We start from the raw sequence: 17,950 nt of genomic DNA on the forward strand, positions 1-17,950 counted from the left end.
CCAGCTGAAAAGTAAATCATGTCCTTCCTAGCTTGCAAACACGACCAAAAAACCTTACATCAAAATAGTGCAAGCATTCACTTTGACATATCTGTCTTTCATGTAAAATACATATATATATATATATATATACACACACACACACACACACACACACACATACATCTGGTAGCTCCACAGATTGCAGCTTTACAAACTAAGGTATTCCATTATTCAGTGAGGCTTGTAAAAGCAAAAAAACATCAAAAGCCTAAACCACCAGAATCTTTTTTTTCTTTTAACAGGTTGTTTAAATAGTTAGACTGGAACTGTAGATTCATATGTTTATGTTGATCAGGATAGGATTTATTTTTCTGTCTGGAAGAGCTTGGTGGCTGTTCTGTTTATTTGCATTATGACAGAAGCTCCAAACAAGCCTGAGGCCTCGCTTTCAGACAGTGTTGGTTTAGAACCTGCATAGGACACTACAGCCTGAAGTCACAATAAACATTTCTGTGCTGGTTCTCGAATAATTTAGAAGGCAATTATCATTCTGAAGAAGCTTGTATTTCGTTTTCTGGTCTATAATCTACCATAATATCATTTACACCTGATATTCTCTGATGACAGTAACTATCAACCATCTTCATGTCTCCATGCTTTTGGTTTCTCATTCAGTCATGCCAGAACTGCAAGTGAGGATGGGACATTACACTCCTCATTCTGCCCAATGACAACTCAGTGGTTTCAGTAAGTTCTTGGTATTATTGGGACTAATAGGAAGGAAAAAAAAAAAAAAAAAACCAATAGATTAGCAGTTTTTTATAGGTTTGACTTTAGGGAGCACAGCAGGCAGCTTGATCTGCCTTTTCTTATTCTCTATGATTTATTTATTTATTTTTCTTCACAGTGAGAGTGACAGAGCACTGGAACAGGCTGCCCAGAGACGTGGAGTCTCCTCAGAAGACATTCAACACCTGCCTGGTGCAACCTTGCCTAGGAAGGCTGCTTTGCGGGGGGTTGGACTTGATGATGTCTAGAGGTCCCTTCCAGCCCCTACAATTCTGTCTTGCTGTGTATCTGTGATTTTTCAGACCACCTAAACAGACTGCTCCCTTAAGATCCATCTGTTACTCCTGTAATCTGTTCTTCCATAAATGACAATGCTGAGAAACAAATCAGATTTATATAAAACATCCTAAAAATTAACAATGAACGGTAAGCAAACAAGACCAATGACTATTTGTTTCACTTATAATTACTCTGGTCTATTCTCTCCAGGCTGGTTGTGGAACTTTAAGGATACAATTACCAAATTGTTCCTCAATGATCACAGACAGAAAGCAGAAACAACCTTCCTCTGACTGAACAACCGCAAGTGGAAGCGTTTTACACCTGTAACAGGCATTGTATCCTGGCCTTTACCCCTGATCTGCCCCAGCTCACTCCTGGATTTTCAGGGCATGGGTCTGGCTTGTCCCAGCAGACACCAGCAGCTGTCTGTGCATGGCAGGCACCTGACCTGTGGGCACAGGGCCATCCTGGTGCTCACAGCCAGAAGCACTTAGTTGTGTGGTCATTCTCCCGAGGTCAGGACAGTCGTTATTTCTTCCCTCCACAAGAAAGAAAAAATAAAAAATCTGATTCTCATTCTATGCACAAATAAGCAAGGAGTCTGTATCCAGTGCCGATGTCACCAGAGGCCTCCGGGGCCACAAGGCCACCCTTGGCCACAGGCAGCCTCCTACGGCGCAGCAATGTTTCTCAGTTTCTTCTCTGCCAGACCGTTTGTTGACAGTTCCCTGCTCCATGTGCAGCCCTGCATAAACACACACGCATGCTTCAGATGTTTCCACCATCACCGCAGAAAAGTTGTGTATAAAAAGGACGTCTCCGTTTTAAAAGTCGCAGAGAAAACTATTCTCTGACGTGACTCGCTGATCAATTCGATCGGGGAATCAAAACAGCTTCTGCCACATCACAGAGGCCTGCAGAACCTCAGTTCATCTGCCCAGCACTATGGCATATGCACAAGCCTGCCTCTGCCCGAGCTGCTGTGAGACACTGCTGTGCAACAAAGGACTCTGTGAAGGTTTAATAGGGCAATGACCCATCCCAGTGCCACTTGCCAGCCTTCAGCCTTAGTACTGGCTAGTGAAATACAGCAGTAAAACACATGCATTTAAAACCCTGCCTTGAGGCTCACTTGGGGAAGAGCTCACTCTATCAGCTCTTCCGTCACCACCCAAAAATGTCAGCTATTTTTCACCTTCAAAGGCGGCTAAAGTGTAAAGTCTTTACATTATGTGCAGCTTTTTGCCTTCGCTTACTGTGAATGCCATTTCCCAGCTCCCATTTCACAGAAACAGCTGCACATCCAGTATACTCATGGCCAAGGCCTCCAGAAGAGCTCCAGGCATGGAAGTGCTCATAAACAGTATAGAGCATCATTTATAGTCAAGACTTGCTACTCATCTTCACTCAGCCATACAAAACACAGACACCAGCGAGAGCTGCTTATTGGGAAAGGACAGCAGCACCAGGAGAAGAAAACAATACTTAACTTTTCCAGGCACATTAAAAAAATAACAGATAGAGAAACTACCACAGCACTGCAGCACACACCAAAGAGACTTCCAGAAAACTGTGACAGAATCTCAAACTAAGCACACTGAGTAAGAAAGGGAAAACTTGTACCACAGATTCCTATCAATACTAATTGAAACAAAACTGACCGTGTCTTGCCAGGATCACTGTGAAATTCCAATGTTTAACTGCAATTCATCCACTAAAACCAAAGTCCATCATTTGTATTGACCGTTACTTTTGTGACTTTTTTGCTTACCAGCTCTGAAATCAAGGCTGTAACACTCCTTCAAAATGTTTGTTCTATTTAAAAATAACGTACAGCCTACTGGAGTGCAAGTTTTACGTGTCAGATACTTCCAAGATGACGAAAGAAAGCCAAATATCAGAGTACTCAAAAGCTAGTGACTTACAGCTAAAATAAACACAGCATGACTTAACTCTTACACACATGTCTGTCTGCATGCACATTGGCTGGCACGGCTTCCTGGGCAGCCTGATGAAAAACACTGGATGGAGTAGCTTGGTTGAAACCAGCACATGCTCACTGCAGAGAATCACTGAGTTGTTTACAGGCTCAGGCTTGTGCTCTCTCTTCCTCCAGTCTTTTGCATAGATGAGTGGAATTTTGACACTTCTTCTGAACTTTTCATCTCATCTCAAAATCAACACAGAACACCTGATCCCCAGGAATACCAGTGGAAAAGAAAACGATCAACTTGCCGTTGAAATCACTGAGATCCTCAGCTCAGGCTGGAGCTGCTGAACTGGTGCTTCTGATAAAATTCACTTTTCTACTCACACACACCTGGAGTTTATGGTTTTACTTGGCCCACTCTTGCTTAATTGGGTGGAGCAGTTTTACATAAGCACAAGGAGAATAGTATCAAGGAAAATTAAAACTTGAGTAAAATTAATGTTTTCAAAAAGGAACTTCTTGGATTCCAGTATCTAAACAAACCTGCATTCCTTAATCTAAATTTTGTCCAGGGCATTGAGACAGGGGTAGCTACATGCAGATCACTAAGTCTGTTCATTAAAACAATGGAACAGACATAAATGTGGGGTAAATTATGCATAATAATATATCACTGTTGACATTTAAATAAAAACTGAAGTTAATATTTTGACTGTTTTGTTTCCCAATGTTTATGTTACGCCAAAAAACCCTACTGTTTTGCATATGTAATTACGTTAGACCTTGCTGCTGTTAGAATATCACCACGGATAACTGTGTGCTGAGGAGCTTCACAAAGACATTTCCTGAGCCAGTGCTGAAAATAACCCACAGGAAAAGGCTGTTGTTGAGCATATAAATGCATCTTTCAACAATTCCCATCGGAGATACTCTCTAAAACTACACGTTGGGAACCTGCAGCATACAGCACTGTTGGCAACTGGAGACAGGGAGGCTTGAGCTTGATGCAGGGTGCAAGGCCAGCATCAGGTGACAAATGCTGAGGCAAGTTAGCTTCCTTCTTCTTGAGAAACAGCAAACATGTAGAAAGAATGTTGAAATCCAGAAAAAAGCAACCGTGGAGTAAAAGCAGAAAGAAAAATAAAGCCTTTTAGATTGCAGGAGTGATACTCAAGCTCCCATACCCACATGAGAAGGAGCGGGCTGAAAGGGTTGGCTCCACGCCTGATGGCCTCAGGGTTCCTTCACTGCCTTGTCACTGCTCCATGGCCTGCAAGGCCAACACGCCAGCCTGACACAACGTCACTGGGAGGAAGGATGAGGACATCCTTGTTTTATAACAGGAAACAGCACAGCTACAGCATTTTTGCCATCTGTAGAGTGCTTCTTCAGTGGGAAATGAATGATAGCACAGTTTAACTTTAAGCTTGTAACAGGTAATGCATTTTGACTCAAAATGGCTCTTTTACTGCATATGGATGGCATGTACACCGAGGTTAGTACACCATAATTTGCCAGACTGTACAAAACAGTGACATAAGGAGCCACACAAAGGCTTTTTGGATTTGCCCAGCAAGAAGCAAGCACGTCCCAGCAGGGCTGGCTTCGTCTTGACCACCACTGCTCCCTTCATACACACCAACACACCCAGCCCAAGGATGGTCTTCACAAAAAGCTAATGTCAAGAAATTACATAACATTTACGTACTTGTAAAACTGGATAAATTAGAAAGCTTTTATCATTGCTCATCAAAATCTGTTAAAAGTTTCACCGTGCATGATGTCCAGGTCAACTTGCTGCACCTATTTCTATCCATTAACTGCGAGCACTTCAAAAGAGGACAAAAGATAAACCAAAACCACTCAGAAGACAAAAATTCTCTTTTGTGACAATGTTGGAGATAGTGAGTTGTTTTAATTTCCTAAGGCTTTCCAAACATTTTCAAGACTGGACTGCACATGAGAATTGTAGACTTGGTTTCGGACAAAAACAGTTTTCCAATTAAGCCTTTTGGATCTGACAAGAAAGCACTGGGTATCAGAATTTCTCCCAGCATTAAAACAGATGAAATCAGCACATCTCAAACCCATTTGTACAAGAATGTGTTAAAATTCTTTTAATGCAAAGAAGTTCCTATTTATTCTCATTTTTAAAAAATGACTTTTGTCATTTTTTTAACACAGGAATGCAAACAGAATGACTTCAATACCTGAGAAGCAGTTCATGCATTCAAAACCCTAATGAAGTTCAGTACATCAAAGAGGAATGAATACCTATTAAAAGCCAAGTGCTTAATCACACAGATTTCATTACTAAATTCACTATTCCAGGAAGGCTTTCATGGAGACACAATTGACCTCTGGGGACTCAGTCATCAGAGCAGAATTTAGTCTTGATAACTAAACTTACATTTTGCACTAAGACGTTCATTTCTGGAAAATCAATGGGTTATTCTAAATCAGCACAGTTGGAGGAAAATAGGAAGCAGGGTATAAAGAAAGCAACATTAAGATCTCAAAGCATTGTTATCACATGGCACTCCCCCTCCACAGCCCTTTCAGAAGGAAAATCCTAGCAGGAAATACAATGACACAGCTATACATTTCACGCACATCTATTAGTAACCATGCACAATTGCAAGATCTTGAAGGAACACGGTGAAAAGTAGCCAGGAAATACATCATGCTCTTCCTGAAGGGTGAAAGAACAGACTCACTGAACCGGAAGAATAATTCCATTGCCAGAAACTATGCAAAAAATGCAACAAGGTACCACAGAATCCAGAGAAGTTTCTGTTTTCTGCACCATGACATTTCAAGCCATTTTTGCTTTTCCTTTGCATTTTTAAACTACTGAACATAGGTATGCTCAATTTTACTTTTGGTGTTAAGGAAGATTTTGCCTTCTTCTTCAACACAAAGTTAGTTATTGAGAAGGATAACAGATGTATAAATATTTCTCTTTTATTAAGAAGTGTTACTTCAAAACAGAACTGCTCTGGCAGCGCTAACAAGAATGGCTGTGTTGGTATGAGCAGCACTGACTTTTCACTCACATTTCAGGCCTCAAAACCACAACACTTGGGAAAAAAACAAAACAAAACAACAACAACCAGTAAAAAGCTGCTTTTCATGCTGTTACCAGCAAGCAGACAGTTATATTTGAAACTCATTTTGCATGTTAACCATACATTATCAATCCCACAGCATCTGCTCCTCGCTCACTTCACAGAATCCTCACAGCACCAGATGCACCCTTGCTAGCCGTTTTAAAATGGCTGTCAAAGAGGTAGTGCAGGGCAAAATAAACAATCCTTAAAGACTATTTCAAGAGACTACTTTATTTTACTGAGTAAACAATACGTGGATTATCTGCTACAGAATCTCCATGAGATGGTCTGTATTCAGAACATTCCCCTGAGGTGCTGATAGCCACCTGGGCCTACCACCCCCCCCCCCCAGCCAGCTGTGCCTCTCACCATGGCTCACAGCCCACCTCAGGACACTGACTTCCCTCCTCCTAAAGCCAAACCTCACAGCAGTAGCAGGAAGGCCAACATGAAATAACTCAAAAATCAAGTGGCTAGCAACAACTGATACCCACACTATTCATTACCCAAGCCTGCCATTCTAGATTTAAATTCCTAGGGGGAGGCCAAAGCAAATAAAAAGCATCTGAATTTAGCAAGACATATAAATTCAGGCTTAAAGCAACACAAGCTATTAACATTCTCCATTAAAGCCTACTGGTTTCACCAGATGGGATCAGAAGGAAACTTCTTGATAGCTGCTGAAGCACTGGGAATTTTCTATCTTCCTCCACAAAAAAACGTAACATTGGGTACACTCTACACTGAACTCTTCTGGTAATGACAAACTTTGTGTTTCGAATGAATATTCTGCATATATGCTGTATGAATAGAAGTGTAGGGAATCAGACTGTGGATCTGTAGGCCAGCTTTAATTGTAAGAAAAATTACGTCCCATTAGCAGTGCATTACAGAAGTTCTGTTTGCTTCAATGTATGGAAAAAAGGTAAGCACATGTTCTGACAGGTTGAGAAAATGCGGGCAGTAATTATTACAATAACATTGGCACTGTTTCTCTAACCGGTTTTATAAAGTCACTTGGCACAGTGATACAAGTTTCTTAAAGAGCTATGCAGAAAGGGGAGATGGCATTGATAAAGAGGCCTCGAGGAGGTGGGGAAATAATGGATGGGAAAACTGGCAAAATTACCTGCTTGGCTCTGGCTGCACAAGCACCTCAGCATCTTCCAAGCAGAGCTGAAACCAACCCTGGCACTTGCTCCTCCATCTCCAGCTGACCTAGGGCAGCACTGCCCACGTGTTCCCATTTGCTCCTTGGGATTTCTTTGTCCCCTACCTTATTAAAAGTAATTTCATACATAAATGATTCCTTATGGCAGATTCTGACTATGCAAACTAGTTTAAAATAACGACTTAAATGAAGTTTCTGGGTTATGCTTTTCTATGTGTGCTTTCAAAAGAAAAACACAACACAAATCCAGTTCTTCCAAAAACACCCAGCTTAGGAAGCACAGGTACAGATGTGCCAGGGTGCAAACGATCACTCAAACCCTTAAATCACTGTTGGTACCAAGGAGGTGTGGAAAGCAAGTAGTTATAAACCTCACACACTCTTCCAGATGAGAAAACTGAGGAGCCACTGAACACATATGCCTGCTGTGCTTCATTCATCCAACAAAACATTTCTTTATGCTTCATAAAGCAAAGACAGACACCTGAGCCACAACCACAACACAAACCTACAACAGATCAAACACATAAAATATATCCTTCTTTAAGTTTTGTCTTGTTCTTCTTACGTAAACCAAAGCAAGGGAATACTAAAAGAATTGGGTCAACACGTCCAAAAGATACCCAAAAACTGTGTTTAAACAAAAAGTCATGAACTCGTAGCACTAAAAGAATGCAAAGATGAAAACAAGAAGCAACCTGCTATAAACAAGTAAAATATTCTACAAACATATGAGCAAACATACCAATGCCAAAAGCTCATAGCTAGAAATCCTGCCTCCCACAATAAAGCTTCATGCTTTCCATCAGTCTAATGTTGAGAATATCAGCTCTATAAACAGTTACCAAAGGATGCCACTTAATATATGTGCCTCCTCCTCCTCTAAAAGAGAACATGCTCCTTCAGAGAATGGCAAGCTCTGAGTCTTCAGAGCGTACATTTGCTGTGCACACATCCAGAAAGAACCTTAGTAATCCTAAGTGAAAAGTAACATTAAGTGTGATTATAAGCTAGCTCATTTGTTCTCATCAATATGCATATACTCTCAAGATAATAAAGAAGCTTGCTGGGAACTATGAATTATACAAGCTGCCTATTTTGTTTAAATCCTTCACGCTGCCATGAGACAAACCTTAGGGATCTGTAAGACTGACAGAGCAGCTGAAGTTACAAAGTTAAGTAATACTAAGCTGGGTCAAAACAATGCTTCACCCGTTACCACCAGGAGAATGTGGGAACCCACTGCTCCACATGGCCCACTCTTCTTGCCAACACCCACAATCACAGCACCACAGATATTACAAGGTCTGCTCCATTTAGCATCTGTTAGAGACAGATCTGTGAATCAGCCCAATCCCTTTTTGAATCTGCTGATACCAACTATCTCCCCCATCTGCTGGGACAACAAAGGCACAGCACACTCCCTTCCCTGTAGCAAGCGCTTTCTATCACCTGTCACAAAACCCTGTGTTTTAGTAATGTTTTTATGGGTCACACAGAACTCCTGCACTTCCACTAGTTTTATTGCATCCATGAGCACAGGAAGGTACAAATGACTCCATGCACTCAGGGAGAGGCAATATCTTTTCTTACACCAGAAACTTTTTCAGACCCAGTGAAGAATTTGCATACCCAAAAGTCTGCCTGCATTTTCCAGCTGTATCAGCTGATCTAAAAATATATTCATTTCCCCTACAAATGCAGCAACTATGCACTCTATCAACATTTATTCCACTTCATCCTGAGACTGGAGTAAAGTTAATTCCTCCCTATTTAAGTGCTCTTGAATACAAATACGTGACTATATCAAATTGCTTTAATTAAATCTGGGAAAGTGCATGCACTGATTTCCCAAATTTTGATCACATATGAAGAATAAGTAGCTTATTTTTCCTCTTGACTCTTTTCACCAAGTGCAGTTTTCAGAACTTCAAAAGCAAATACAAAGATACACGTCAGTGACTGCTCTGCTGACATCTAATGAAAGGGATGTAGCCTCTAGGGTCATCCTCTAAACGTGTTTACAACCACCAGAGCTGCAAGTGAGATGTTCAACCACCCCTTTAGCTTTTATTTTACCTGCCATGTCTCACACGCCTGTTTGCTGCTTGAAAAGACTCCTCCACCTCATACAAGCTGGGGCTTGGGTCTTCCACACGGCTGGAATTCTGCCATTCCAAACAGAGATTTTTACCAGCACCCATAGCAAAAGGCAAGTTCTCATACTCCGGTATTTCCTCATAGTGACGCAGGTTCTCATATTCGGGAGCACAATTGCTGCTTACAGAATTCAAATGCATTTGGGACAGATTCCCTGCAGGCAGTGAGTGCCCATCTAAAGACTCCAACCTTTGGTTACTTCGCATCTCAGGTTGGCTTCTGTTTCTCTGCCTCTTCTTCTGCAGTGCAGGACTACTTATTTCTACAGAACGCGCCTTGGCAGATTTCGCTTTCCTCTCACTGCCTACAGATGCTACGTGCCGGTTGTTACCATTCCCATACCCTTCCCCAATGGAAAGGTTAGCAGTAGAACTATCCATTGACTGGCTGCCTTTGGACAGAAATTTTTGGAAGTCGCTTTTCATTAAGCAAACCGACAGTTTCACATTGAGAAACTTTTTCAAGCTGTTTTTTTTCTGTGTGTCTTTGCAAGGCTTGTCTGTCCTTTCCATGTCCACAGAAGAGAGAGATTTGGCTCTGGGCTTTGTCACAGCACTCACGTGGCTGAGGCTGGGAGCAACGCTCACAGTTTTTAATGACTCTGAATTTCCTGAAAACGGAAGAATAGGGTGAGGTAACTTCCAGACGGGTTTCTCAGAGGAATGTTTGGGTATGTCACAGGATGACAGTGCACCTTGCTCCCTGGCCGGAGTGTGTGTGAAGTGAGATCCTTCCAGAACACTGTTTGATTTGTCTTCAGAGGAGGTATAAGAGCTTTTCTCAACCAGCTCTGCCGACGCAGCTTTCTTGAGCACTCCTGCAGCAGGTAGGCTGTGCCGCTGTGGTTTCTTAGGAACGACTTTTGGAGAACTTTTGTCCTTGATTTTAGCTTCCCTATCTTCCACTTTTTGTAGGGAAACATGGAGGCTATTAGTAGCAGGTGAGTGCTGGCTGCCAGTTAGTTTTATTTGCTTTGGCAAACTCATGGACAAAGCATCACATCTGATAAAGCTAGTCCTTTTGTCCACAGTATCTGGCATACTAGAATCATCTGTCATCCTATCCACTGAGCTACTGAAGTTATGGTCTATATCTAAGGAACATTCAACATTTTCCACCAAATGAGAAGTTTTGTGCGATAACTGAGGTGAAAGGTTTTGCAGTGTTGACTCCTCGGTATCAGCAGGCTCCTTTCTCAGATGCATTCTGTCTGCGGTGCTTTGACTTATCTCAGATTTTTCAGGATTAAGCACTTCTGTATGATTGTTATAGCAAACGCTCTGACCAAGGACGTTAATTTTTGATGGCTTTTTAAAGCTGTGTTCAGCAGGACCAATAGAATCAGTCTCTGAACTAGATGGTTCCTTTGTTCCTTCTCCTATGCTGTCTATGCCATCCTGACGGACTAGACACGCAGCACGTGGCTTTCTTGGCTTAGGGGTAGGAAGCATTTTTGAGCTCAGGACTGAACATGTTTCAAAGGAAGTTTTATCAGTGTCTATTTTCATACCCGCTTCACCTGAAAACGAACTACTGCTATTTACATTTTCATTTTCAAGAATTTCCTGGTTTGATAGGCAAGAACAACTGTTGTGATTTTCATTCAAACCAGGACAAGTTTCAGATGTCTGAATGTCATCTTCAGCGAGCTTACTGCCAGTATTTTGTTGTTTCCCATTAGATACCTTAGAAGAAGATGACTGCTCAAGTTCCATAAACTCTATTTTAACATCGTTCCTGGAGCTGTTGCCATCCCCTTTGTAAAGTTTGTCTGCATACCTGTGCCTCACAGGACTTCTGTTGGGGAACACACCATGGGTTAGAACGTCTTTAAGTTTCTCTTCCAAAATGCTGGCTTTCACAACCACCTGGTTTTTACTTGCTGTTTTTTCACTGGGACTACTCCCTAGAGCCAGTGCAGTTTTTTCATCTACTTTGATATTCTCTAAGTTTTCAAAGTGCTCAAGAATGATCTGAGTTTTACAAGTGTTCTCCCCATTTCCAAGCTTATGAAGGCATTCAAATTTGCAAGTTGACATTGGCAGAATATATGCTGTGTTATCAGTACTCCCTTCTGAGACTTCATTTTTATAGTTCAAGTGGTCCAGTGTTTGAGAAGAATCTCCTCTGTGTTCCTCAAAGCTTTTGGTGCCTTTCCGTGCACAGGATGGAGGCTTAACTTCTGGAATGGATGAGCTCTTGAGAACCTTCGGTTTCGGTGCAATAGCTGGCTTTGTTTTCCTTGTTGCTGCTTGTAAAACACCAGAAAGCACAACATCAGGCTTTGGTGCAACGGGTGGAGGTGTTGCCTTGTGTCCTACCGCAAATTTTGGTTTGGGGGCCACAGGCGGCTTCTTAATTTCTAGGAAGAATAGAAAACAAAGACGTTAGTCACTATCAGCCTACAGAACAACTTCACCTGCACCACAAGACCATAGTCATAGTTTCATAGTTTCATAGTTTCGTGCGGGTTGGAAGGGACCTTAGAGATCATCGAGTCCAGCCCCCGGGATTCGAGCCTCTTGTGTAGCAGAGCGGCACTTTTCTACCACTTGCGCCACAGGGGGGATTCAAACTCCGGGCCCCAGTGTTGCAAGGCGGCGTCTTTAACCACTGCGCCACCGGGGCACACAGTCTGGTCACATTTAAATCAAATCACACCACCAACAGGATATTGGTATTATATATGTATATATATTTCTCCTAAAACATGCCTCCTCTCCCCATCATTGCTTTTTTGCGAGATGCCTTTCTTCTTTTTAATAGGTCCAACAAAGTGTGATGGGAAAGGTCTTCAAAGGTCATTCATTTGTCAAAAAAAACCAAAACAAAACAGTTTAACTTTATGAAAATGCATGTCCCTGATCAGATATTGAAGTATGATGCTAAGAAAACAAAACAGATTAACTTGGTTTTGAAGTCTCAATTATTGTAACACCTTCCAAAAGTCTTGCAAACCCATTAAGTGCCTAGCGTATAATAAGCATCAAAGATAACAGAATAGACTAAGTAAATACCAGGCCAGTTCAGTTCCCTTCCCCTTATCACCTTTGGAAAACTGTAACCTATAATTCCCCTTTCTTTCCTCTTCCTTTCAAACAACATTTAGATGGATTGTTGTATCAGCTGCAAAACTCACATGTCACCACCACTGGTTACGTGTAATGAGCTGAGGTGAGAAGTTAATGCAATAATTTGCAGCAAGTCGGGTGTTTTTCCTACTGCATGAGTAAAACATTATTTCTATGCAACTTACAAAAATACTCTTCTGAACATGTTACTGTGACCTAGAAACAGCCACCACTGCTATCTATGACTTATGACCCCACTGCCCACAGTGGATGACAAAGCCCAGAGAGAGCAGAGGGCAGGAAAAAGAGCACAAGAGGAACTTGGACACTGTTGTGACCTGGGTCTATTTTATTTTGTTTTGGTGTTGGTTTTTTTTAATGTCTGAAACATTTTCACATTGCAAGAGATAAGTTATGACCAGTGCATACGTTGGAAAATGATTTCTAAGTGCTCTGAGGGATTTTGATATGTAAACACTCACTTGTACAGTAACTGAGTTTCTCACTCTGTTTTTATATGTACTACCTCTATATTCATTAGCTGTATTTTGAACAATATTCTCGTATACTTTCAGGAAGTCATATGTAGGTTAAATAAAAATCTTGAGAAAACATGTAACTGATCTTACACAGCAAAAGGATTGGATAAGCCATTTATCAATGATTTCATTTGAACTGTGAACTGGTGGCTTTTTATTCTTATTTATCCTTATAAATTTGCAACTCTATTCAAGTCTCTAACCTGAAAACAGAAGAATAAAGTTTCAGGCTTGAGCGTTTTTCTGTTTTGTCTTTTTTTGAAAGGAATCTAGATGTTAAAAAAAAAAGGAGGCAGATGCACTCAGATGCAAGCAGTTCCCAAACACTACAGCCGCTGCTCGGAGCAGACAGCCAGGAACAATGTCTCCACTATAGAAACAGGAAAACGATGTTTTTCTAGGACATGAATCATTCAATGGTGTCCAGACTGACTCTGCTTAGATTTAGAATAGCTGCTCTTGCTGCACTTCTATTACATAAAAAAAGAGATAAATCTGATGGCACTGACAATTTTTTAGATATTTTGCAAGAGGGAGCACAGAATTGCTTTTGAAAGGTAGAGCTCCATATAGCCAAAAATGAGAGCCACAGCGACCTGATTATCAGTTACTGCAAAGGATGCACCACCTTCTATTTCCTCTCCAAAGACAGGGATTTCCCATACAGTGAGCTGTAAGCCAATAGCCGGCTGGGGAAAAAAATATATTAACCCTTTGGATGGGCAATCACTGATCTATGGGACCATGCTCAGTAATATTTATTAAGCTATTACAGCTCCCTGAAAACAGGAGAGAAGACAGACAGCCTGGGAATCCTTCCTGACCCCCTGATGAGGGGAACAGATTGCAGAAGGTTCAGGGGATGAAATGCCAACTAGGTAAATGATATCCCACAGATTAGTTGTCCCACTCTGCGAATTGATGTCTGCCAAACTCCAAAGCTTCTTTCATTATAGTGGAACTGCCTAATATTTCAGAGAGCAATCAAACCGGATTAACCTGCAGGGCTTTCAGCTGGTATTCATAAGGGACTATAATGAGAAGGTACAGTGTAACACTATGAGATTCACAGCTAAAACATGAGAACACAGAGAATGTAAAGTTGTCTATGTGCCAATATTGGAAACCTGGGTAATGAATAGAGCCAGAAAAATTCACTCTCGTTAAGAAGCGTAATTTGGTAGGACTTTCAAAGCCTAGGAGAATTTTTCAAATGATTCGAATGTTACAGACCATTGGAATGGGAAGAAGAGACAAAGACCCCACTATCTGCTCTCACATGATTGCCAGTTATGTCTAGAAGGGATAAGGGTCAGTGTCTTAATAGGCACATGACAGTCTCAGCATGAAGAGAGATCTGCAGTAGATGACCGAACCAGGAGCTGCGAGATGACCCCGTATATCCAATTATGTTGCAAGAATGAAGAACACAGGAAGGGAATGCACCAGTAATTTTCCTCAACCAAACACCTTTGAGTTTATAAAAAATACAAGTGATGAACTATTTAATGACAATAACAAAAAGAAGCTAAGATAGGATAAAAGTGTAATTACTAGATATCAATTAGAAACCGATAATAGAAATACAATTCATTAGAAACTTATTTAATTCTCCGTGTGCAAATCCAAACCAAGTTTATGTACAGCAGTGTTTTAAAAGGGGCGTTTTTTTCCACCCTGAAAAGAGAAAAAAAGTAAGTAGGAGGCAACTGTTATATATAAAGGTGTAAGGAATGACTGGGAGTCATGAACGAATGACTTCTTGTTAAAAGATAAGTGAAAGCAGCCCTTCTGGTGAAAAACAAGAAATATCATCAAGGAAGCTCTACAGAACAAAAGCCCAATGTGGTGACTTGTTTGAAAGACAGGGTTTTTCCTGGTGCCAAATGAACTATTCACCTAAGAACAGAGGCCGTTACACTTAGGAGAGCAGAAACCGAAGAGAATTCAGGAATCATTATAGATAGATATTTCATGTAAGATCAATGCAAGCCTACAGCTAAAGTGGTTAAATAATCCTTCAGATTACAAGCAAGATAAATATTAAAAGATGAGGGGCATTGAAAACATTTGTATGTGCCACACCCGCCAGACACCTGCTATATGTGATATGCTATATCTCCACTGGCATCCTTAGAGGAAAGCTTGGGATGAATCCAAGAAATAGCTATAAGTATTTAAAGTCTAAATAACACACCTCAAATGCCAAGAAAGCTCATCCTGCTTCCTTTAGCTGAGAATTTAAGAAGTGAGATAGTGACAACATATATTTGCGGGAACGTGAGAGATTTTCACAGTAGATGGCTCTTTAATCAAGAAATAAAGACATACTGAGATCCCACAGCTGAACTAGAAGGAAGAGTTATATATTATTACACACAGAGATAATTGACAACAGGAACCTCTTGCCTATGGTTGTGGCTGAGTCACCAGCACTTACAACCCAAACTCACTTTCTGAGGTGTGTGGTAATTTCAGAGCAAATTTTACACTGAATGTTGGATTCCCTACTTTGTGTTACTCAGGGGACTGAAACAGAGAATCACTGCTTTTTCCCATCCAGTCTTACCCAAGGCTCAGAGAGGAGCCCTGCATCCAGACTGGCATCTTGGGGTACCAGAAAGAAAACCAAATGTAAGAGCAGAAACACATGGTGTTATTTGCACCAGTGGATTAAATAGTTGGGAGAAGCAGAAGCAGGCAGAGATATCCTCTGTCCTGCTTGGAAAGGGAAAGGAAGAAATCCATAAATAAAGCGACTAACAAAACTGCCACCAACAACAGGAAATGTACTGCTTATCTGTAAACAGCCAACACTACGGACAGTGCTGAAGGGGAAAAAAAAACAAAAACCCAATGCTTAAAATAAAACAACAACAAAAAGGAAAATAAAAAGGGCATTATTTTTCTAACAGTAATAGCCATTAGCACTGTGGGTCAGTGCACACACTCCCTCTTTGCCCATCCTCAGGTCGCAGTACAGAGCGGACGTTTTGTCCCTCTGGTGAATTATCTCCTCCAGTGTGCTCAGTGTGCTGAGGAAAACGTTACACCCAGCCCATCCTGCTGAGTTTCTCTGTGACACTCAGCCTCATTTGAGGGTACCATGTTACTGTCCTACCTTCACTTAGTTTTACAGGAGGAGAGCAACATCCTGGAGCAAGTTGCACTGAATGCTTGGGCCTGAAAGTGCCTGTTTCTGTCCGTCAGAAATAGGATTTGGCAACTATGGACTTCACTTTAAATGCTTATCTATTCACCTATGCAACATTGTGAATGATCAGGAAAGCCAGTAGGACAATACAGACTTCAAGAACTGTAACAGAACAGCTCTAAGTCTCCTGTGATTTTGATCCCACGTTATCTTGCCCAACCAGCATTTATATGTAGGAAAAAGGCAGGGAGAAAGAAGCTATAGAGTTTAACACTGGGAAAAGCTCACATAGCACTGTGTCTTCTGCAACAAACCTCATGGTGTTAAAAGAACATTTCCCAAGTTGTGACTTTGAACAACCTCCACACTCGGGAACAGCAAAAGAACAGGAAAAAGTTATGTTCACCTGCATCTGGCCAAGAAAATGAGGTTGCAAGATTCCAGCTGCAGGAAAACAAGTTTGTGGACCGTGATCGATTACCCCAGTCCTCCTTTGAAAGCCAAGCCAAAAGGATACTGAGTAAACACAAAAGCCCAGTAGCCTGACTGTTGGGCAGCACAGGCCATTGCTCAGCCACAGCTCCACATCCTTGTGATGCTCCCCATGGGCAGGGACATCTCTCCTGGGCTCCACCCTCCTTGGAATGGGCACCAGCTGCCCGAGGCCACCCCCCTCCATGGCCCTGCAGCCTGCCTGAAGGTGATTTTCTTTCTGAACCATGGAATGTCAGGAAGGCAGGGAAGTGATTCATCAGGGTGACAAAAGGGGATTTTTATGGGAGCTGGTCCTAGATTTAAGGTGCAGGTACATAGTCAAGTTGCTACAGGATAATCCAAGGTGTGAATCAGACAAATCAGCTGCTCTGTAATAGCTGACCCTATGCATATACCCATCCTCCCACACAGAGTATAGGCTATATGTTATTGCTGTATGTTCAGGACAGATGCAAAGATCAGTGTGATGGCAGTTAATACAGGGAAACAGTGCTGCAAACCTTTTCTCAAGCAGCCTAAACTTTCATGACTCGAATAGACATTTCAGTTCAATTCCTTTACTTCCATTTACACAAAGCTTTCATTAGATGAACACCTCAAAACTTTGAGTCCATTGATTTATTTCCTGTGAACGTGCGTTTGTTTTATTAAGCAGAGACTTTGATTTTTTCAGGTGTCACAATGTTCAAATGTAAACGAGAAAAGGAGTGAGTCATGACATCCCGGAAGAGAACACGTGTAGTTTGTAAAATACAAGGGAGAATGATGGTTTCCAGCCTCCACATTTTTAGAAAACATCCTAAACAAACTGCAAAAAGGAAAGCATTAATTTCAGAATCTTGGGTTGTCCAGCGACTTGTTGAAATAACACAGGAAAGTTGGGGAAAACTTTAGGGTAAGTGCAATAGACACGTAAACAACCTTTCAAGATCACATCTGGAGATAAAGCCAAGTAACCATAATAAGAGCTGACATGTTGGAGGGTTAAAGGGGCACTAAACCCTGTAGGCTCAATTTCTTCAGTCCTTGGAAGCAATGAGGTTTGATTGGAAAAGTCACATTGGTTTTGTTTATTCTGTTCCCACTAATTTTTCCCCCCTTTGATTTACATTTTTGACATTAAAATGCACTACATATTTCTCATTGCTGCTGTCAAGTCAGATTTTAATCTGAGCTGTACGTTCTGCCTACATTAAATAATCTGTATCGATTCACAAATAAGGGCTGTTTCTTCAGCAAGAAATAATAACTGTCAAACTCGTAACTC

At 41.4% G+C, this 17,950-nt stretch overlaps 1 protein-coding gene across 1 annotated transcript in view; it reads right to left on the reverse strand.

Annotated features, from left to right (window-relative positions):
• FGD6 (FYVE, RhoGEF and PH domain containing 6) overlaps window positions 1-17,950 on the reverse strand; it is a 63,640-nt gene that overhangs the window by 42,806 nt on the left and 2,884 nt on the right. The window contains exon 2 of the mRNA XM_015858402.3: window positions 9,344-11,786. Within this exon, the coding sequence (XP_015713888.2) occupies window positions 9,344-11,786 (2,443 nt within the window). The remainder of the gene's footprint in view (window positions 1-9,343; window positions 11,787-17,950) is intronic.

This window comes from Coturnix japonica, chromosome 1, assembly GCF_054131305.1.
Source record: "Coturnix japonica strain WE chromosome 1, WE-NBRP24, whole genome shotgun sequence".
In the NCBI taxonomy this organism is placed as follows: domain Eukaryota; kingdom Metazoa; phylum Chordata; class Aves; order Galliformes; family Phasianidae; genus Coturnix; species Coturnix japonica.